Here is a 21,954-nt window from a genome sequence, read left to right as displayed (position 1 = left end):
TACAAAAAGTCGTAGAACTTTTGTGCACTCATGCAAATGCCAATGTGCTAGCAAACCTTGATTTGCGTGCACACCCTCTTTGTGAGCGCAAAGGTAGGAATGTGCAGGACGCAGGTGCATTTTTAAATCTGATTTTCAAATGACAAACACTGAATAAAGGATTTAACTTATCTTGAAGTATAGATAATAAGCTTGATTGCTTTTATAACATTGTTAAAATAAACAAAGTACTTAATACTTAAAAAGGAACGGTTATAGATATTACTGTACAGGCACACTTCTTGAGGGAGGTAGGGTCAAAAGAACTTGGCCTTGAATCGGACAGTGCACATAAGGTTGGGGGTTATCAGAATAGCCACACGTGGTCATTGGGACAGAAAGTGAGCGAGCAAGCATGAGGATGACTCTGCAGCCTGGTGGTTAGAGCCCTCCCCGGAAGGGGGCAGGACCCAAGGATCCAGGCCCCCTCATCCAAAGGCTTTTAAAATTATTTATCCACAGTAGAACTGCTTCAAAAGGAGAGACTGAGGGAGCCCCGCATCAGAATATCCCATACCCCAGTGGTTAGAGCACTCACCTGAGAGGTAGCAGATCCCTGTTCAAATTCCTTCTCCCCTTCAGGTGGAGGGGGTACTTGAACTGGGGTCTCCCACATGCTAGGTGAGTACCATAACTATTGGGCTAAAAGAAATGAGGGAGTGCTTCCTCCTTCCCTGTCCTCCATGCCCAGACTTCTTGGTAAAAAGAGCATAAGCGGCTAACGCCAAGAGAGGGTTTGCAGCTGAGAATCTGAAGCAGAGAGAGGTGCCTCCCTCCAGCCTGGACTTAGTCACCTAACTCCAAGAGAGGGGTGGGGCTTAGGACACACCCCTCACCTTGGCATCTCCTATTGGCTAGCTTAGATGAGGCACCATTCTAGCTTTTGTGAATCCAACTCTGAGGCGCTTCTCTCTTCCTGTTCATCCCATAGGGAGCTGAGGTGCCTAACCCAGGCTTTTGTGAATCCCAGGGATTTTCTAAGTGCCTAGAAGTTAGGCAGGATGATGCTGAGCATTGTCACACCTAAGTTCCTTTGGGAATCTAGCTGACTGTTCTTCTATTTTAACAATAACATACCAGAACCCAATTACTGAGCAAGTCAGTCAACTGTACCATGATAGTCCTGCTGTTCCCCCCGAGAGCCGACTGCAGGAGTTTTGTTAGAACTGAGTCTCTGTATGGGATATGTAACACTTTCTTCCCCATAGCCACCTCAGCCAGAGCACTAAGGGAAAAATGATTGAGTGAGTAAAGAGTTAAACAATACTCTTGACGATAAATCTAGCTAAAGAACAAGGAGAAATACGTTCACCATCTGCATCTGTGTAGATGCTTCACTATATTAGCTCATGGTTCCATAATTGTACATCATACATTAGCTGATCTATAAAATAATGGTCAAGATTTTTAAAACTAATAACTTTGGATGCCTCAATTTGAGTTAAAAGAACCTGATTTATTTAAAAAGCACTAAGCAACCACCCTCAGAAAATCAGGGCATTTTAAAGGTGTCTCAAGTTGTGTGCCTGAAAATTGAGACATGCAAAACTACTGGGTGCTTTAAAAAATTCTGACTAACAACAAAGTGAGGCAGCACATCATGATTTCTCTTCCCAGATCTGACCCAGATGCTTAGAACATTGGCTAGTCAATTAATATTCTATGCTTCAGTTTCTCCACTTTAAAATGGAGATAAAATTACTTACCTCTCAGGGATGTTGTGAAGCTTAATTTATTAATGTTTATAAAGTGTTTTCAGATTGTTCCATGGTATGCACTGTAGAAGTGCAAAGAATTCTGTTAAGCTTACTAGGTAGAAGATCTAAACTGAGGGAAGGCTGTCATTCCTACCTTTTGAACGAACACACACACACACACACACACACACACACACACACTTTATGTGCCACTTGCAGAAAAGTCCTTGTTGTACCTGATGACATTTCCTAAGGTGGTTAAACTCAGATTTACACATGTCCCTTCTCTCAGCCTGTCCCCTTCAGAGCCTGAAGACTTTTGCCTTTCACTTCCTGCCAAGTCCACCAGATTTATAATGGACTGCTTGGTGATATCTTCATCTAGAAAAATCTGAAAGAAATTCCATCAGTGAAAGGAAAATAAGATATTAAGCCATATCCTTAAAATCACAGCAAGGTACAGCAACCTAAAAGCTCTGTGGATAGTCTGAGTAAATATATTATAATATGTACTGGCATTAAGAAGCAGAGAATTATAGAAAATATGGAAAGTAACGTTATGGCTGAAAGAGAATGAACTTTTGTGTAAAAATTAAGCAAGACAGACTTAAGAAGGGGCGGGGGTAGGAAGATAAATTTAGCTGGGATACAAACAGATACATACATATCAATGGACCAGCATCAACAGCAAACCACAGTGTACAGAGAAGGTGAGTATACAGAAGTTCAAAGGAGCCTTTGAAATAATACTTGCTAAAAGACAGGTCAAAGCAAGACTTGCCCAGTAAACACGAATATCATACTGAGACACACTGGAACAACGGACACCTAAAGGAGGTTGCAATAATCTTGGCCTTGTCTGCATTGGGAATTGGCTGCAATTCCAGCAATTGACAGCCAAACACAGATGTAGTTTCATCGGTGCACGTGTGGACAAAGAATGCCATGGCTGGCACCAGTGGAGCTTATCCTTGCAATAAGCCATTTGTGACAGCAGCATCACTTTTGCAATCTGATGCCTGCACTCCCATACCTCCATCTGCATCTGAGTCCATGTAAAGAGAAACTCCCTGCAACCAGCTTGATAGTGGCAGGCCTGTTATCACATACAGCTCTGTGTATGGATGACCACAGCAGTGAGAACTACAGCAATCACAAATTATTTCCAAATCACAGAATGATAGGACTGGAAGGGACTTCAGAGGTTAAGAAAAACAATTTTTCTCCCCCCTCCTTGTAACAACCTTTTACGTACTTGAAAACTTATGTCCCCCCTCAGTCTCCTCTTTTCCAGACTAAACAAATGCAATTTTTTCAATCTTCCCTCATAGGTCATGTTTTCTAGACCTTTAATCATTTTTGTCACTCTTCTCTGGACTCGCTCCAATTTGTCCACATCCTTCCTGACATGTTCGCCTGAACTGGACACAATACTCCAGTTGAAGCCTAATCAGCGCCGAGTAGAGCAGAAGAATTACTTCTCGTGTCTTGCAACACTCCTGCTAATACATCCCAGAATGATATTTGCTTTTTTTGCAACACTGTTGACTCATATTTATCTTGTGATCCACTATGACGCCCAGATCCCTTTCCACAGTACTCCTTCCTAGGCAGTCATTTCCCACTTTGTATGTGCGCAACTGATTGTTCCTTCCTAAGTGGAGTACTTTGCATTTGTCCTTATTGAATTTCATCCTATTTACTTCAGACCATTTCTCCAGTTTGTCCAGATCATTTTGAATTTTAATCCTATCCTCTAAAGCACTTGCAACTCTTCCCAGCTTGGTATCATCCACAAACTTTATAAGTGTTGTGACAAAGTTCCTACTCTACCTTGGTGGGTCCTGCGCTTATTGGCGGATTTGCTCATTTCACAGATTCACCCTGTGGGTCAGGAAACAGTCCAGAGACCTTCCCCTCTGGTAGAAGCTATAGTCCAGGTCAATTCTTCCTGTGTTTGATCAGGAGTTGGGAGGTATGGGGGGGAACCGGGCCCGCCCTCTACTCCGGGTTCCAGCCCAGGGCCCTGTGGACTGCAGCTGTTTAGAGTGGCTCCTGGTACAGTTGCACAACATCTACAACTCCCTGGGCTACTTCCCCATGGCCTTCTCCCAACACCTTCTTTGTCCTCACCACCGGACCTTCCTCCTGATGTCTGATAACGCTTGTAGTTCTCAGTCCTCCAGCAGTACGCCTACTCACTCTCAGCTTCTTGCACACCTCTTGCTCCCAGTTCCTCTCACACACTTCCTCTTCTCTGGCTCCCCCTGGCTTGACTTGAGTGAGCCCTTTTATAGCATCAGAGGGGCCTTAATTAGAGTCAGGTGCTTAACTGCCTCACCTGACTCTTAGCAGGTTAATTGGAGTCAGGTGGTCTATTAGCCTGGAGCAGCCCCTGCTCTGGTCAATCAGGGAACAGAAAACTACTTATCCAGTAGCCAGTATATCTCCCTTCTGCTACTCTGCTGTTCCCAACTGGTCTGGGTCTATCACAGTGTGCTCTCTATGCTATTATTTAATGTAAGTGAACCCCCCAAATACTTTAAGCCAGTGGTTCTCAACCAGGGGTACATGTACTCCTAGGGGTTAGCAGAGGCCTTCTAGGGTGTACATCAACTTACCTAGATATTTGCTCAGTTTTACAACAGGCTACATAAAAAGCACTAGCGAAGTCAGTACAAATTAAAATTTCATACGACTTTTATAGTACCTAGAGCCGTATAAACACTGAAATGTAAGTACAATATCTATATTCTAATAGATTTTTTTATAATTTATATGGTAAAATGAGAAAGTAAGCCATTTTTCAGTAACAGTGTGCTGTGACACTTCTGTATTTTTATGTCTGATTCTGTAAGCAAGTAGTTTTTAAGTGAGATGAAAGTTGGACGTATGCAAGACAAATCAGACTCCTCAAAGGAGTATAGTTGTCTGGAAAGGTTGAGAGCCATTGCTTTAAGAGTCTATTAAAAAAATCACCTTCTGTAACATACTAGGAAATGTGGTCAATGCATATAAGGAAAATGAAGGGGCTTTGAATTTGTGTCTGCAATGAATTTAGGAGAATTTACCTTGTGAATTTACTTTTCTTGCAGAATTAGTTAAATAAGAATTTTAATCTTGTGAAACAAATATGCTGAATAGTGGAAAATAGGGCTTCCTCATACTGAACCTGTTTGAATTGGATGGTAATGACCATGTGAGATCGACTGCTTGTAGCATTCATACTGGTTGAAGCTGTGGTTCTTATTTTAGTTCCTTGTTCCATTAACCTCTCGATTTGTGCGTAGCTGTCACAAGGCACCAGTTTCAAACCATCCACATAAAAGCCTTGTTGCTGGTCTTCTCTAACCTTGAGTCCACCAGGTTTCTTGGTTTCAGACAGTAAATCTATTACCTATGGAGAGGTATTTACAGTCAAAATGTGTTACGGGATACAGCTATGTGGTGATTGAAAAAGAACATTTTGTGAAAACAAAGAGAAGGGAAAAAATCTTTCAAAGTCAAGAAATGATAGCGTGATTTTGTAAGTAGCAAGCAGTAAAGCAATTAACTATACAAACACTGTTTATGGTAGTTTATTACCATCTGGCACGTCATAAAACCACAGCTAGTTGGTAGAAATGCTTGTTACTTTGAATACATAACACAACTGTCTTTTTAACATGTGTGGAATTGTTACTCTCTGCACATTCATTTGAAGTGGCAATCCTTTAAGCATTCTGAATATGGAACTGCCTATCTTTCCCTCCAAGAGAAGTTCCATGCACAGAGTACTAGCAGAATCAAGCCCATGGGTTTTTCAATAGAAATAACCCATTTGCAAAATTCAGATAAAACAGACAACACCAAGTCACAATGCATGAATGAGATATGACATTTGACAATGCCACAACCAATGTCCCCCTTTTATCATTACGCAGATACTTTCAACTGGTCTGCCCCTCACTTTCTTCCGGACCTCAGAACAAGCGTATATGTTCTTGATCGGGGCGGGCAAACTTTTTGGCCTGAGGGCTGCATCGGGTTTTGGAAATTGAATGGAGGGCTGGTTAGGAGAGGGGGACATGCCCCCCCCCTTCCCGGACCCCTGCCCCCTCCAACCCCCCCCTTCCCCTACCACCCCCCCCCCACCCCCCGAGACCCCTGCTCCATTCACACGCCCCCGCTCCCTCTCCCCTGACCACCCCCAGACCACCATCCCTGACTGCCCTCCACCGCCCCATCCAACCCCTCCTCTCATTCCTGACAGCCCCCGCTGGGACCCCTGTCCCATCCAATCCTCCCTTCTCCCTGTCCCGACTGCCCCCGGAACCCCTGCCCCTGACTGCCCCCTGCCACCCCATCCAACCCCACCTCGTTCCTGACTGCCCCCCCGGGACCCCTATTCCCCCTGACCCCTATCCATACCCCCAACCCCCTTCTCCCCCGCTCCGTGCCCCCTTACTGTGCTGCCTGGAGCACTGGTGGCTGGCGGCACCACACAGCTCAGAGCACCGGGTCAGGCACTGCCCCAGGAGCTCACAGCCCCACCGCCTAGAGCATTGCGCCGGCGGTGGAGCGAGCGAGTTGAGGGGGGAGAGGGGACAGCGGGGAAGGGACCAGGAGCTAGCATCCTGGGCCAGGAGCTCAGGGGCCAGTCAGGACGGTCCCACGGGCTGGATGTGGCCTGCGGGCTGTAGTTTGCCCACCTCAGTTCTTGATGCATAATTTAATACCTCATCTTTTTCTTCCTTGCCTGTCCTTCCTGTACAAGAGATCCCCCAACCCTCTATGCCAGTATTCCAGTCATCAGATTTATTCCAAGTCTCTGTGCTGCCAGTTATGTCATAATTTAGCACATGCAATAATACTTCCAGTGCTTCCTGTTTATTCTCTATATGCCTGGCATTTGTGCAAAGACATCTAAGATGCTGAGCAGATTCCCTCACTGATTACCCTCTTGGTGCTCCTATGACCCTCTTTTAATTTGCCATGTCCACCAACATCTAGCCCTTTGTTAAGGTAGTCTTTTTAATTTACCTGTGGGCTTTTGTCATCTGCCCCATTTGAACATGGGCCTCCTCACTCAATTATCAAGTTGGTGAGCAAAGATGCTCTTCCACTTCTTGGTCAGGTGGACCCCATTTCCTCCCAGCAGTCCTCCTTCCTGACACAGCATCTCATCATCGAAGAAACCAAAGTCCTCCCATTGACACCAATTCAACAGCTATGCATCCATCCCCAGGATTTGCATGTCCCTGCCTAGGCCCTTGCCCTCAACTAGGAGATATACCTATCTCATAGAACTAGAAGGGACCCCGAAAGGTCATCGAGTCCAGCCCCCTGCCTTCACTAGCAGGACCAAGTACTGATTTTGCCCCAGATCCCTAAGTGGCCCCCTCAAGGACTGAACTCACAACTCTGCGTTTAGCAGGCAAATGCTCAAACCACTGAGCTATCCCTCCCCCGATAAAGACCACCAACTCCATGGATGAGCAGCATGGGGTAGTGGTCAGAAGGATAGATAAGCCTTGGTAACCTTTCCGTAACATCTTGGATGCAAACTCCAGGCAGGCACCATACCTCCCAGGATGTTCAGTCTGGTGACCAGATGGATGCCTCCATCCCCTTCAGAAAGGAGTCCCTTATCTCATCCCTTTTCTCTTCCTCTTGGATGCAGTGGCTGCAAGCCTCTCAGCTTTGGGGCTTGTGGTTTCTCTCTCTCAGCCACTGGGGTCTAATCCTCTCCTCCTGTGCCAGTACAGATACCAATTCTTGATCTCAATGGACAGGAGACCCGAGGTGGCCAGCAGCCAGTCTCCTCCCCACAAAGCAGCTGGTTTTCCTTCCTTCTCTGGGGCCTCTATAGTAATCTGTACTTGGCCAGCATCCTGCATCCCTGATGTTTCTACAAGCATCCTGGCAATAAAGTAATCATGCCCCTGGAAGCTACGCAGGTAAGTCCTGTCCTCCTGCAACTCTCTTACATGCATTATGAGGGACTCCACCAACAGACACCTCTCACACCAGGTAGTTCTCCCTGCCTACTTCATTGGCAGGGACATGCAGGCTGCATTCCCAGCAAGTCAAGACCAGGGCCTTGATGGAGGCCCCCAGTCCGGATGCCTGTCTGGTGGGGGTTCCCTCAAGTGAAGGAAGAGGAAGAGCGAGCAGTGGTGTTGGCAACACACCATTTTCCTCCCACTGAAGGTTCTTTGTTGTAGAGTAACTGCTAGGCTATGTCTACACTTACAGTGGCATGTAAAATACATGTGCAACACATGTAGCTACAGACTATGGTGACAAGTCTGGACACAGCCCGCCTTTCACTATGTTGTGTAACTACATGTGGCAGTGAAAGGAGCTGCCAGAACCTTTTCCCATTGCCTCCCCACTGAGTGCTTTTCACTCCAGTGGGGAAAGGTTCCGGCAGCAGGACACTTGACTGATAAAAATAGAGAATACACCTCTACCTCAATATAACGCGACCCGATAACACGAATTCGGATATAACGCAGTAAAGCGGTGCTTCGGGGGGGCGGGGCTGCGCACTCCGGTGGATCAAAGCAAGTTCAATATAACACGGTTTCACCTATAACGTGTTAAGATTTTTTGGCTCCCGAGGACAGCGTTATATCGAGGTAGAGATGTATATGCTAGGGCTTCAGGAGTGTAGGGCACTCTACTCGCCTGAACGACACCAACATTTGTGCTACATCTCTCGTGGAGGTGGAGTTATATCAGTGTGGTAGGGCACTTACATCGGTGGGACAAGGCTATGTATGCTGACATAATTAGACTGACATAAGTTGCCTTACATTGACCTAACTGTGTACACCAGGCCTGAGAACTTAAAACAAGTAAGTTAGTAAATAAACATAAATGGAAAAAGATTAAAATTCAGAATTAGCATGATATACCAAAACCATTACCTGCTCGTTATAAATTTCCAGCATACTGAAAGTAACCTGCAAAGACAAGAAGCAGCTGGAAGATAAAAAAGTTCTCTTGAAAAAAAAGCATACTTTTGATATACAGTTATCTCTAAGTCAAAGGAACACAGATTGTCTGGACAAAAAAGCCATTTGTCTCAAACTAAACTGACTGTTGGTATATCTTGTGTCAATGCATAAGCCATGCATACAGTTGGTTTTGTGAGACTGTTTTCCAGATCCACACTGCTCTCTCATAACTCTCATTTCTATGAATCCCCAACCTCCCTCCTCCATCCTTTGTCTCCTCAGCTTGTCTTAGGAAAACGCCATGTCAGCTTATCCATTTTAAGATGGAAACATTGGACTTTAATAAATCATTTTTCATCAAACTACACTAGCTATTAAGAGTTACAAAATTTCATTCTTGCAACATTATGGTTATGAGAAAAAATCAGCAAGTGGGAACATTAAAGATTCAGACATTCATTTGGCAATGTGGCAAACTTGTATGATTTATGGTATATATTTTATTAAATAAACAGCAATATATTCCAGCCACATTCATTCAGAAACGGAAAAACACAGTTTATGCATAGCCTGACCAAGTAAGCATTGCTGTTGGAACCTTAACTATTGCACTTCCTGAATTTTGAGATTTTAACTGCAGTCTTAATGGTGCATAAACGTTTTTCGCACTTAATTTTTATGGAGTTATTTTTGTTTTTTCAATAATGAAGAAAGTTTTATAATGTTAGTGTAGTCCCAAATAGGCTTTGCATTTCCACTTCATTATGAGGAATGCGGTGGTAAGGGATGAGTTCCCAAGTTTGCTGCTGCCATCAGGTCAGAGAATGGAAAACCCATATGCAGCATCTAACGAGGTGGGGAAATGCAAGAAGATTCCCCCTGGTAATGCCCCTGTGCAATTCCTGTGCTCACATGCAGAGCCAGATCTCTACAAGTACCACCTTAGATGCAAACCACACCAAAATGGATGGGGAGAGGTTGAGTTATCGAGGCACTGAAAGGAATAGCAGCTGGTGTAAGTGTTCTGCACCTGAGATTCAAATGTAGCTAGAAGGAGCTATCAGGTTCCTATTAATTATTCATGGTAACTAGTAAAGGCTAATGCTCATGGTCACACTGCAGTCTATGAAGCTCTTCTACTCTGTTATATGTAGAAATTACCAGGAACACCAGAGCGGAAGGAAAAGATAGAAACTATTTTTGTGGTTGGACACAGATGATGTGGGAGAACTTAATAATCGCAAAACCTGTGCTGCAATGCTAGGGCCATTATTCCTACTGAATACAAGAAGTTTGACAAAACATAAAACAATTTACATGACTAAAAAGAAAAAAGGTATTCCTTTCCTTCAGTAGTGAGGGTTGGAAAGTCTGATGCCTGATTGTTAGGCTTTTCCCTTGTATCATGTTGAGGAGAGGCATAGCTAAGATAAAGGAGTAGGTAAGTAGAGGTTCAAAATGTAGGTAACTGTTCAAATGTATAGTCTTCTGTGTGGAAAAGATAGGTTGTGACTAGACAGTGGGTAAAGTTTTCAGAAGTGCCTTGGTTACCTAGATACTTTAAAAAGTCATACCCAGTGGAAAACAAAACAAAAAAAAAGTTCATGCCAGGATTACATGCCAGGATTAAGTTAGCTATTACTGGGACAGGGATAGGTTCAAGTTCTCCTGTATTAGATCAGCTCCTCATTCAAACACTTCTCACTTGTTATTTTATATTATGTTTGATTAACACTGAAGCTAGTTTTAAAATGGCAATGGCAGTTTTCCAAATTTGAACTTGAGAGCATATATGGAGAGATCTTGAAAACAAAACAGTGAGGACCATACCTGATATTGCTTGTTCTTCTGGTTCTGAATTGGTTTGAAGAGCTCTTCACACACAACTGGAATTATGCCTCTGTTTGCACCATATCCAATCATAGAATAGCTCTTCCCTGAGCCAGTCTGGCCATACGCTAGGAGAGTAGCATTATAACCTTGCCAGGCATTGTCTAGAACTCCTTGACCAAGGTCACGAAAGACCTCTCTCTAAAAGGAGACATTTTTACTAATAGAGAACGTAAACACATGCACCAGAATGGGATTAAAAAAAGAGTCAACAACCTCCAGCGCTCCAAATTTTTTTTAAATACAGGTTTAATTAAAAAAACCCAAACTTAATTAAAATTAAGTTTGAAATGACGACTACCCATAAGGCCTAAATTTACTATAACCTTTTAAAATAATTTAAATTAAACAGTAATATTAAGCACTATATGTCTGCAGCCAAGTTTTAAAGAAAATCAAACAATTGAACTAGTTGAGGTCATTGGCTAAGCACCAGAATCAGAATTTGTTGAAGTGCTAAACCAGCTTTTCACAGTACTAGCCTCTTCTACAGGTGCAGAGAGAATATTTTCTTCATTTCAGTTTATTCAGCTAGTTCAGTCCAATGATTAGTTCATTCAAATGAAGAAACCAATGAGACAAAAAAAAGCAGAAAATCTTGTTTTCCCAATTCCAATCTATGAATAAAAAGTATGTCTGAGGATGAGCTCTACTAGTTCTAAAATCTTGAAGGACAAGGTGACCAGAAACCATCAATTCAATTCACTAACCTACAGATAAGAACTGATTTATTAAAAGAGAGGAGGTATTAATGCAAGTCATATTTTGATAAATTTTCTCAAGTTTTTTTTCCCTTATGTATCCAGCACATCTAAGTTATTTTAGTTTATTAGTTAAGAACTGCTGTATTTGAAAAATATCCAGAGACCTTGACACAAATTACAAGTAAAAAAGTTAATCTAATAAACACATCATTCACTATTTTATAACAACAAAAAAATGTAAAACTAAGTATCTGAATAATTGTAAATTAAGCTAAATAATTACTTAAATAAATGTTTATATAGTGCGCACTCCTGGTTAGCAAAAAGCAGCACTAGATTTTGTGAAAAGGCTATATTTAATTGCAAATCAACATGTTTTAATGGTTACCTACCAGTGGTTTCCTTTCTTTAGGAAAATAAGTTAAGAGCACAAATGCAAAACAAAATTATTAAAACCATGATTTAAAAATCAAGTTGTCTTGCTTATTGAGTCACTTAAATTTAAATCAATCCACTCTGACATGCACACACATAAAAGCATTACTATTTAGTTAGTACAGAGGTTAGCAATTATTATTTTAATCTGAAAGTCTGGTTTAATTATGACAAATATATACTTCATATTAATGTACTTCACATATTAAGAGTTCCAGGACCTGGAAGCATAAATGAAAATGGGAAGTAGTTTTAGATGTTGGTTTGAAACATCCATTAAGTAGATACAGCTAATTCATCTCAGTTCCACTCTTAGGAATTGTAACAATTGCAATCACCAACAGAGTGAGTTGTTTAACATTTCATATTGGTAGGAAGTGCTTTTAAATAGCTCTCTGAATACATTTTACCTGGCCTGCATATCTGCTGTTGGATCCAGCTGAAACGAGCATGCCATCTTTATCCTTTAGAAATCCACTGTGGGACCAGTAAGCCAGGTCAAAGGTAAAGGTTTTCATGTGCCCTGGATTCTTAGGATCATATATGCTTGTGCTGCTGGAATTCATAGAAATCACACACCTGCTGCCTGCATCCTTCTCCCTCTGTATCAAAATTATAAATCACAATCTCAAACCAGTAGCAATTCTAGTCACTTACTCAAAATTTATATTTTGGACCAAATCCTGCAAGCCCTTTGTACGTGGAACTCCCAGTAAAGTCAACAGGAGTTTTGTAGTTATTTGGGTATGGAGGGTGTATACGACTGGGACACATAACCACAACATATTCATCATAAAAGGTCCAATACATTAATTTCACAAAATTACACAAAATTTATCTTGAACCAAACAAGGTAAATGTAGTTTAACTGTAATCAGGGAATAAATGCCATAGAAACAGGTTTGAACGGAAAAGATAGTATCTGTAATCATGTCCAAATTTGCTTTTTTCCTGATTCTGTAAACACATCAGCCATTAGTGTTGATAAGCTATTGTTGGAAAATCCTTCACTATTGTAGGTATGGCCATAACAGAACGAAGAATGGTACGCTATGTATGCTACTCCTGGGGGAATTATACACCAAAATTAAAAAAATCTGTGCACAATACTTTAAAATTCTGAAAAAAAATCGGCATATTTTATTTGACAAAATAATCACACCAGTTTCAATTCTTTTTAGTCATTTATTACAAAATACCTGTCAACAAGTATGTCTGTAACAATACAGACAACAAAAAAGATTCAGGAAATGTTTTTTGACAAATAGATTCCTTACTAGGCATATTAATACAGAACTGAGTAATAATTCATTTAAACTACAATACAGAACTGCATTTCCTGCACCCCTCAGCAGTGGAAAGGATTTGGGGAGTCAGGGATAACGGAGAAGCTGAGGGAGAGGGAAATAAATTGCTGAGGAGCCTGGGTGTGAACTTGGAGGTTTGTTGGGTATGGGTGGGGGGCACGGGGAGGCATTGTTAGGGAGCTTCCTCCATGCAGACCCTGGCTGACCCCTAGCCTCTCCCATTCAGTCAGGCACATCTTCCCCTGTCCCTGTGAGTTCCTGCAATCCCATGTGTCTTTGCACCCCATCCACATCAGTCCACCCCCACTCTGACCATTCCCATATGGCCCCTCCCGCATGTGTCTCTGTGCTCCCATCCAGCCACTCCTCTGTCCCTATACCTCCCTCCCCCATCCCTATGTCTCCATGTCCCCACCCCATTCCTGTGTCCCTGTACCCCCTCCCCAGTGTGGCACTGCATCTCCCTCCCCCGTGGCCCTGTGCCTCCACTCCCATTCAGCCGCTGCCCCAGTCTGTCCTCCCCCACTAGCCTTTATGAGCCCCCATCTGAACCCCCCACCCCAACACCCCACGCTGTATGTCTCCCCATAGCAAGTCTCCTGACCTGACCCGCTGCAAAGAAGGCAGGCTCTCTCTCTTCCCCCTCCCCCTTGCTGGCAGGGAGCTGCTGCTTTGTTCTGGAGCCACAGTGCCCTCTGGTGGGCAAAAGACGGAACTGCAGCAACATTTCCGCAGAAGCTTTTTTCTGCGCAAAAAATTAAAAATACATAGGGCTCAATTATGCACATGTGCAGTAGCGCAGAATTCCCCCAGGAGTAATATGGTCTCTCTCAGAAGTACATCAAATTATAGAGCACAATCCTGTTGATTTACTTCAGGGGGAGCAAGATCAGGCCCACTAGTTTTCTTACAACTATAATTCTGCTCCGTGAACAGAAGATTCACACAAAAATGAGAGAGACGGTAAAGGATAGCTTATTCCTTTGCATTTTGATTATTGCATATTACATCATATGATCCTGAACTGATCAGCATTTCTTATTAATCTTGTCTGACGAAGATCAAAGATACTTTTGTCTGTAGGTGGATTTTTCCAAGTGGAAACATCCAGACTATCAACAGCGTTGACACAGAAATTCATAATCAGTCAAATGAAGATTGAAACTGCTAGATGTATCATTATTGTCCTTATAAATTTGATACAAGTCTTTAACCAGCCAGGAGTCTGAGAATTTTGATAGAGGATTTGCTGTGAACGATCACCTACTGTTCATGGGCTTGTCCATACAGGGATGCTCAGGAAAGTTAAGACGAATTAACGAAGATGTGAAGTTAATGTGCATTAATTACAGTACATTAAACCCCTGTGTGAACACACTCACTCAGAAGTAAAAGTGTCCTTAGTACGCTTTAGCTTAATTCTTCTTTGAGTTTTAAGGATCCTGCTGAATTCAGGGCTTGCCTTTTCCATTTGTCTGGCATTTTCCATTCCTCCTCAATGACCTCTTTGAAAGATATTTCCCATCCATAAGAAAGTATCAGCCCTTGGCTTTAGTTTTCTCATCTTCCTTCCTTGGTTGGACCTCAGAAGAAGCCACCTCCTTCCGTCTCCTAGTTTAAAATGTGTATCTGGGAAAGAATGCTGTCTCCTTCTGTGGTTTAGGCTTATCCAAAGCACAGAGGTCCCCTTCTTTGGAGAAGAATCTAGAGCTTGTGGAAAGTAGTGATGCTTTTTGGTCTTTTTTCTGTGCTAATTATGTCTTTGCCTTTTGGAAGGGTAAATGGGTAATGGGTAAAGGGGCAATGTTTCTTCTTAGTTAATGTTCCCTTTTGGGTTACAGTCTGCAAGGACGTGGGTGTTTGTCTCTCAAGTCTCAGCATTCCTCATCAACTGATGTTGAATTGGAAAGGATGTATTAGGGAGTGTCCTCAAGAGCTCAAGTTCTTCCTTTCAGGAAGAAGGAGAATCTAAAAGAATGCCAGATCTCTTGCCAAGTGACTCAATTTTCTGCTTAGGAACAGATGGTGGGAGCCAAGCATTTTTCAATTTAGTGGTGAACTGGATGGAGTGATTCAGAGGAATTTTCATATTTACTCCTGAAAGGTCTCCTGAAATCTGTATCTCAAGAATGGGAATTATGTCCTGATGCTACCCCATAATGAAAACATAACCCCTCTTACTTCCCAAGGCCTCCCCTCCCTTCTTTCCTAGCACTGTAGACACAATCCTCCTCCTCTGCAATACACTTGCAAGCAAACTCAGTGTTGAATCAGGCCTGGTCTACACTTAAAATCTTAATCAGCATCACCATCACTCCCTCTGAGCAACATAGCTATGCCAATTTAAGCCCTCATGTAGACACAGCTAGGTTGATGGAAAAATGCTTTTGTTGATCTAGTTACCATCACTCAGGGAGATGGATTTCCTACAATGACAAAAGAATCCCTTATAATCAACTTCAATTTTCAAAAAAACCCTTCAGGATACCACACAATCCACCAATGCCTAGATCTCTCCTCTAATTTCCTTCTATATCTCCCCTCCCAATATTCCCATCTGAAGTCCTGTTTTACTGCTTGTCTGTGTTTTCTATGCCTTGTACTCCCTTCTCTTCATTCAAATGCCTCCTTAAAATTTGTCTTCCCTTGTGATAGTACAGTCCCAATCAACACCATTGAAGTTCAAAGAATGTGTTTTAAAGTTTCAATAGTCCAAAATAAATTCATTTTAATGTATGATATTTATGTTGGCAAATCTCTTTTAAGCAAATTTATTGTATCTTAAAGCTTCTATGAAATTACAAAATGCATGCCAGGTCCAAATATGTTCACTACTATTATTCCAATCACCACCAGATGGAGCAAACACTAAGTGTTGCCAAACTATATACTTTACTAGAAGCAGTTTGCAAAGAAAATAGTTTACAAATACTCAGCCAAATCATTAAACATTTTATGTAGCAGTTTGATATACCATCTTTTGCTCTGCTTATTTAGAGTGAATTTTTTTTCATACTGGGGGAAAAAAGATACAAACAACTGGAATATGTTAAAACCCTGTTAAGCTAACACCATGCTTACTACAATTTGATTCATTCTGTTCTAACAGGGATTCCAGCACTTGGTTTTTACAAATCATTTTGGTTGGTACATGGAACGTATGTTGATTTAAAAAAAAAAAAAAAAGTCAGCTTTCACTTGCTTTTTAAGTAGTTTGCTCCTTTACCTAGTATTCATTTTTAAGTATTTCACTGTATTTCTGTACACTTAATTTAGGTACAAAGCATTACACTCAACATGTTAAGAGCATCCTCTTTTTTCCTTAAGAGCCTATTAACATTTAAATCTAAGTACAAAAAATTTAAAAGTAACTACTAACCTGACTGAAAGGTCTCACCCGTACTGCCACTTTCACACTGTCAACACTTGGCATGCTATTATTACTTTCACTCTTCCCAGGATATTTCAAAGCCGAAAAACATTTAAAGTAAATACAACTCCTTCTCTAGAGAACCCTGTTTTGAGAAATCAAAAACACAGCTAGGGAAGCTGTTTCTTTTTGATAAGGTCAGTCTATTAATTATTAATATTTTCTCATTGTGTACAAGATACTAGTTACCTGATAAATTATTTCTTAACGTAATTGCAGTAGCTTTCACTAACTGGAAAGTTTAATTTCAGGTTTCACTGTTCTGAAGTCTTCAAAATTGCACCTGGATATGAATCAACATATATGAAATACCACCTAAATTGTTCAAAGAATTAAGACCAGTATATTAAAAGACCAGACTAGCACTTCTCGAGTCTGCTTGTAAAAGGAATAGCTTTTCCTACTGTTCATACGATTTTAGGCTTTAAAGAGAGACTTTCACAGCCACCTGAGAGAGTCAGTGAAATAACTGTACAAAAGTCTGGTTTGTAACTATTACCTTTGCATACTTTTTGCATTGCTCTCAGCTTAGACCAGGGGTAGGCAACCTATGGCACACGTGCCGAAGGCAGCACTCTCAGTGCCCAGGTCCTGGCCACTGGTCCGGGGGGGCTCTGCATTTAAATTTAATTTAAAGTGAAACTTCTTAAACATTTTAAAAATCTTATTTACTTTACAGACAACAATAGTTTAGTTATATATTATAGACTTATAGAAAGAGACCTTCTAAAAACATTAAAAAGTATCACTGGCACGCAAAAACTTAAATTAGAGTGAATAAATGAAGACTCGGCACACCACTTCTTAAAGGTTGCCAACCCCTCGCTTAGACAATTAAAATAATTGAAGTCAGTTTCACTTACAGGTTTTCAATGTTACGATGTGTTGATTTTGAACTCCGTAAAAGCATGTACGTTCACAGACAATTGTTCACTATTTTAAATTGTGGTAGCATTTCTATTACTCTTAAGTTTTCTAAAAACGCATTTTTTCCAATTTAGTCCAAATTTATCTAGGCAATGTCCCTTTAAATGCATGTCCTATTGTACATAATTGAAAATACCAAAGCACTTATATAGCTAGCTTTCTGCTGACACAGCAAACTGGAAAAAAAATAGGGAAACATCTGAGGTGTGATCTAGTTTTATAAAACGCAAGAGCAGCTTTCCCAAAGTTTAAAACAAATACAAAAAAAAATATTGCACAGATTCAATACAATTGTTTACATTCTGACTTCAATACAGTACATTTTAACCATGAATGTAAGGAATTAGCAGCTTGTGTTCTACAATCCCAATTATTGGTGCCAAAGGGTTAAACATTTTCTATAAAATTTAAAACAACTGTCAGGTTTTAAATTTTCTATCATTATAGTAAGAACAAACAAAATTTTAAAAAGAGTTTTGGCCTAATATTGGAGGGTTAGTAATTATGGCGAGACAACATTAAGATGTTCTCAAGCAATTTGGTCCACTCAAACCATTATTCCCTCTCAAAAAGCTAGCAGACAATAAGCATGTTGTGAAGTATACATTTTTATTTAACATTCCTAAAATAAGCTGTATTTACATATATAAATGTATGAAGTCTTAATATAAAATAGAAAAAACTGCATTGACTGAAGAAATCACACTCCATATGGAGTTACTTATTGAAGACCGTTTATGAAATTTTACAATAATTTATATAAATTATTCTCTTCCAAATTAGATGATTTGTTTTAATAATCCACACAATTTTGATGACTTTACAAACAGTGGTGTACATTACAAATTAAAAAACAGTTATAGCATCTTCCGGCGCACGACTGGCTTTGGAAAATTAGACAGTCTCTTTTTGTTCTTTTGAAGAGTCTTTTCTGCTGTTTCTGCAGTTTCTTTCTGTTTGCTTTTTGTCCCATCCACGGGACTTCCAAACGGAGAAATGAATTTAATCTCCACTGGTGGAGGTGACCAAGAACATTCTTTCCCTGTGGTTCTGCAAGAAATGGTAAGTCACAACTGAATTACATCATGCTTTACAAAAAAACAAAGCCCCCAAAACCACATTTATGGATGTTTTGATAAACAGAAACAAAGCCAAAAAGCTAAATTAAAACAAATAAAATTATAGTCCCTGCCACACCAAAGAAATTCTATGATCAAGCAGGATTTTACAAGGGAATAATTTATACTAATAACTTTATGTAAAGAGCGAGATTTTCCCATGTATAAAATACATTAACATTTATGGCTGAAGCTCCTGACAATCAAAAATGTAATGGGAAGATCATAATTTTCAGGAAGATAAAAAGGCAAATAAATAGCTCCTGATGGATCATGAGATTATGCTACCTTAAATTTATGCCTCTTTTGAGAGCTTAAAAGAGGTCAACTGTCCCATATCTCAAGTATCCCATATCAGATTTGTTCCTGTTTTAGGTCCATTGTCACCACTATGCCGCTAATTAAGGACATAGTCAGGGATTGATTGGAGCAGCAAAAAAAGAAAGACTAGAGTTAATCTGTATACAGCTGCTAGAGGGGAGGAAGTGGGGAAGACAGCGACTCTGCATCAGGGAGGGGAGAGGAGGTAAAAAGGTATACAGGTCTGTCGCATCTTACGCTGGTATTACGTTCCACAGTCAGCGCGTAAAGCGAAAATCGCGTATAGTCAAAATTACATTGAGAGTAATGGCAGTAATGGAATCACCCGCACTACAGGTACAGTATTAAAATTGTTGTTTTTCTCTTTTTGTTTTTACTGACCGCGTAAAGCTGAAATCGCACATGTTAAATGCGCATAAGATGCGACAGACCTGTACACAACTACATAATAAATAAGGATGTACTTGACTAAGTAGATTCTGGTCCAAATGTACTGGAGAGGAAAAATGTGCCCCATCAATGGAGAACTGGTTTATATACTGAGAAACAGAAGACTTTAAAAAATTGGAATCTATGGCTTGAAACAATGGCATAAACTAAAGTGTTCCTTTCATTGTATTTCCTATGTTCATAAAATTGAAGTTTTGCTAGAGGCAGCAAGAATCTTTATGATATTCCTTTAAAAATGCTAAACCATAATTAAACTTTTCCTTCTTCAGTTTTCCAACTGCAAAGGGCTCTTTCCTTCATCTTAAATCTTACTGAAATTAAATGAAAAAGACCTCCGTGCATAATTTCCTCATTTGCCTGATACAGAAAGCCAAACTAGTCCTAAATACAAGTCTTGAAACGTTCAGGTGGATGGAGAGCAATTTAGGCTTCTACTTCTGAAAAAAAAACTTTATTCCAGAAAAAGAATACTGTTCAATGGAAATGCATATTGATAGATTTGAGCCTTGAAAATAATAAAAAAAATGAAGCAAAAAAACAATAAATGAATCAAGAGGCACAGTAATTTTCCCCAACCATTTAAAAAAAAGTGGATATGGGACACCCAGTTCCACACAAAGGTGCTCAAAGATAAACTCAAGAATTGATTTTCACTTTGCTACATGGGATGTAGGACAAATCAGCAGCTCTACATCATCAGAAAATTTATATCAATATTTCAAATTGGCAGTTAGCAATATTGCTTCCCACCCAAATTTATTGTGACTGAATATTCTCAAAGGACTTCTGGTGTTTTTAAACCAGTGGGCTCATGAGAACTCTTACATAGTCATCAAAACTGTAAAACAAGGGATTCAAATGTCCTCAAGATGCAGTTCTTCGGTTTCCTGCTGAAAAACATCTCTCTATTCGCTCCTTTCCACTGTATGGAGTGAACTACAGACTTTGCAAGTTTACCACCTAAACCTAGAATGAAGAGAATTTTTGCACTTTATCATCTTTACAAAAATTGCATGAAAATATTAAGCATTTCATACTTGCTTGCTTTCTGTGTTTTTGATTTTGTAGCTCTTCTTCTCTTCACTTTCTGCTTTTCCACAAACTCTACTGTTTTGTTATCCTCTTCTTTAATTGGTAACTCCTGTTAAGGCAACAGAAAACATATACATGACTTATACTATAGACGCCCTCCCACTCCTAAAGAGTGCTGACTAATTTATAAACATGCTTAGTCCCAAAAAGAGTTTTAAAATCTGATTTATATGAGAATGGAACATTACAAATTATTTTGGGCAAACAGTAAATTAGCCCAAGTTTTGGCCGGGGGGAAGAGGGAGAGAGAGAGAGAGGAATTTTCCATGGAAAAGTCAAGCTGTTTCAAAAAGAAATGTCAATTCAAATAGAAATTCAAGATGTTTTGTTTGACTCAAATGTATTTATTTATTTATTTCATTCTGCCAGGGGAGGAGGGGGAGATTTCAGTTTTGGTTCAAGAAGAACTAAGTTAGTTTGTTTGGTGGCCAAACTGAAAAAAAATCAATTGTTTGCTCAGTTCTATTATTACTGAAGGAGAATGTTGTTAAAAATAAAAAGTCCACATTTCTTAAGACATTAGCAGTTATTTTCCCTTACATCAGAAGTATAGTACCAACATCTGAAAATTCAAATTTGAATAGTAGGAGTTTATTCACCAAAATATAGCTAAAAGCTCAAACATTTATTTATTCTTATCTTAAACATATACAAGCAGATTTATTTTTGCAAGTAATAATAATAATTAACTCTCAAGAAGAAAGCCAAATAGTTTTAACTTAATTGATTTAATTTAAAATTTTCTTGTAAAAACATTATGCTTTTACAGAACAGGGTTCTGCAACAGTCATAATTTAAGAATCTAGTTTGTAAAAGAGCTACAGAGACAAGCTTGAAACGGATAGGAAGTAATTACAAACATTACTTACCAATTCTTTCACAATCCGTGAAATACTGGACACATGTTTCCTCCTCGACCTCAAAAGAGGGGGTGAGAACACAAACTGAGAAGACAACTCTGGGTCTAAATCCTTGAGCTGTACAGGATGCTCTGCCTTTTCAGCTACGACAAAATGTACAATTAATGTAAATACAAAGGATGGGGAAAGATAAAAATACAACTAATACTTAAGCACAGAATAGCAAAACCAAGATTACACCCCAGTAAACATATGGTTTGTCTTTAAATCTAAAATAAGGGTCAAATTGGGCTGTCTCATGGAAGCTTAAAGTTCCAGTACTTTCCCATAATGGCTACATCTTGGTCTCCCAAGTCTTATTGCAAAATGTGAGCCAGATAAAAACTAATCCAATGATGCCTGTCTGGGTATACAAATAACCTGAAACACTGGCTTCGACAGGTGTGAACTGTCAATCATTTCAGTGACATTTTAACTCTTTAGTTCTGGGATAATTACTTCCCAACCAATCAAAGAACACAAGATGCATGAAGGACAAATCACATCTGAAGAGTTGCATCTCATTTTGGTGCTACAAGTAGGGGAACTCAAACTGTACATAGAATTTGGGAGAGTAACACACTATTTCTTCCACAAATGAAAAACAAAAGGCAGGCGTATGTAATGAAATGAATGACTGAAATACTTAATCTAGATAGAAATTAAAAACAAAAGAAAAGATCAGACTAAGTTTCATTCCC

The 21,954-nt window shown here is 40.1% G+C and overlaps 2 protein-coding genes across 3 annotated transcripts in view; both read right to left on the bottom strand.

Moving 5' to 3' along the window:
- Positions 1-17,039, bottom strand: part of LOC117874646 (kinesin-like protein KIF28P) — a 50,903-nt gene extending 33,864 nt beyond the window's left edge. The window contains exons 1-7 of the mRNA XM_034764979.1: positions 16,396-17,039; positions 12,120-12,311; positions 10,511-10,711; positions 8,651-8,686; positions 4,909-5,133; positions 1,973-2,127; positions 1,153-1,264 (exon numbers count right to left, since the gene is read on the bottom strand). Coding sequence (XP_034620870.1) covers positions 1,153-1,264; positions 1,973-2,127; positions 4,909-5,133; positions 8,651-8,686; positions 10,511-10,711; positions 12,120-12,311; positions 16,396-16,449 — 975 coding nt within the window. The 5' untranslated portion in view covers positions 16,450-17,039. The remainder of the gene's footprint in view (positions 1-1,152; positions 1,265-1,972; positions 2,128-4,908; positions 5,134-8,650; positions 8,687-10,510; positions 10,712-12,119; positions 12,312-16,395) is intronic.
- Positions 17,040-17,277: 238 nt separating this feature from the next.
- AHCTF1 (AT-hook containing transcription factor 1) overlaps positions 17,278-21,954 on the bottom strand; it is a 76,365-nt gene continuing 71,688 nt past the window's right edge. For both annotated transcript variants that reach the window (XM_034764977.1, XM_034764978.1), the window contains exons 34-36: positions 21,224-21,357; positions 20,300-20,403; positions 17,278-18,423 (exon numbers count right to left, since the gene is read on the bottom strand). In XM_034764977.1, coding sequence (XP_034620868.1) covers positions 18,231-18,423; positions 20,300-20,403; positions 21,224-21,357 — 431 coding nt within the window. In that variant the 3' untranslated portion in view covers positions 17,278-18,230. The remainder of the gene's footprint in view (positions 18,424-20,299; positions 20,404-21,223; positions 21,358-21,954) is intronic.

The sequence above is a fragment of the Trachemys scripta genome, chromosome 3 (assembly GCF_013100865.1).
Source record: "Trachemys scripta elegans isolate TJP31775 chromosome 3, CAS_Tse_1.0, whole genome shotgun sequence".
NCBI classification, from domain to species: domain Eukaryota; kingdom Metazoa; phylum Chordata; order Testudines; family Emydidae; genus Trachemys; species Trachemys scripta.
Note: the sequence above shows the minus strand (reverse complement) of the source record. Positions and strands in the feature narration are given on the sequence as shown.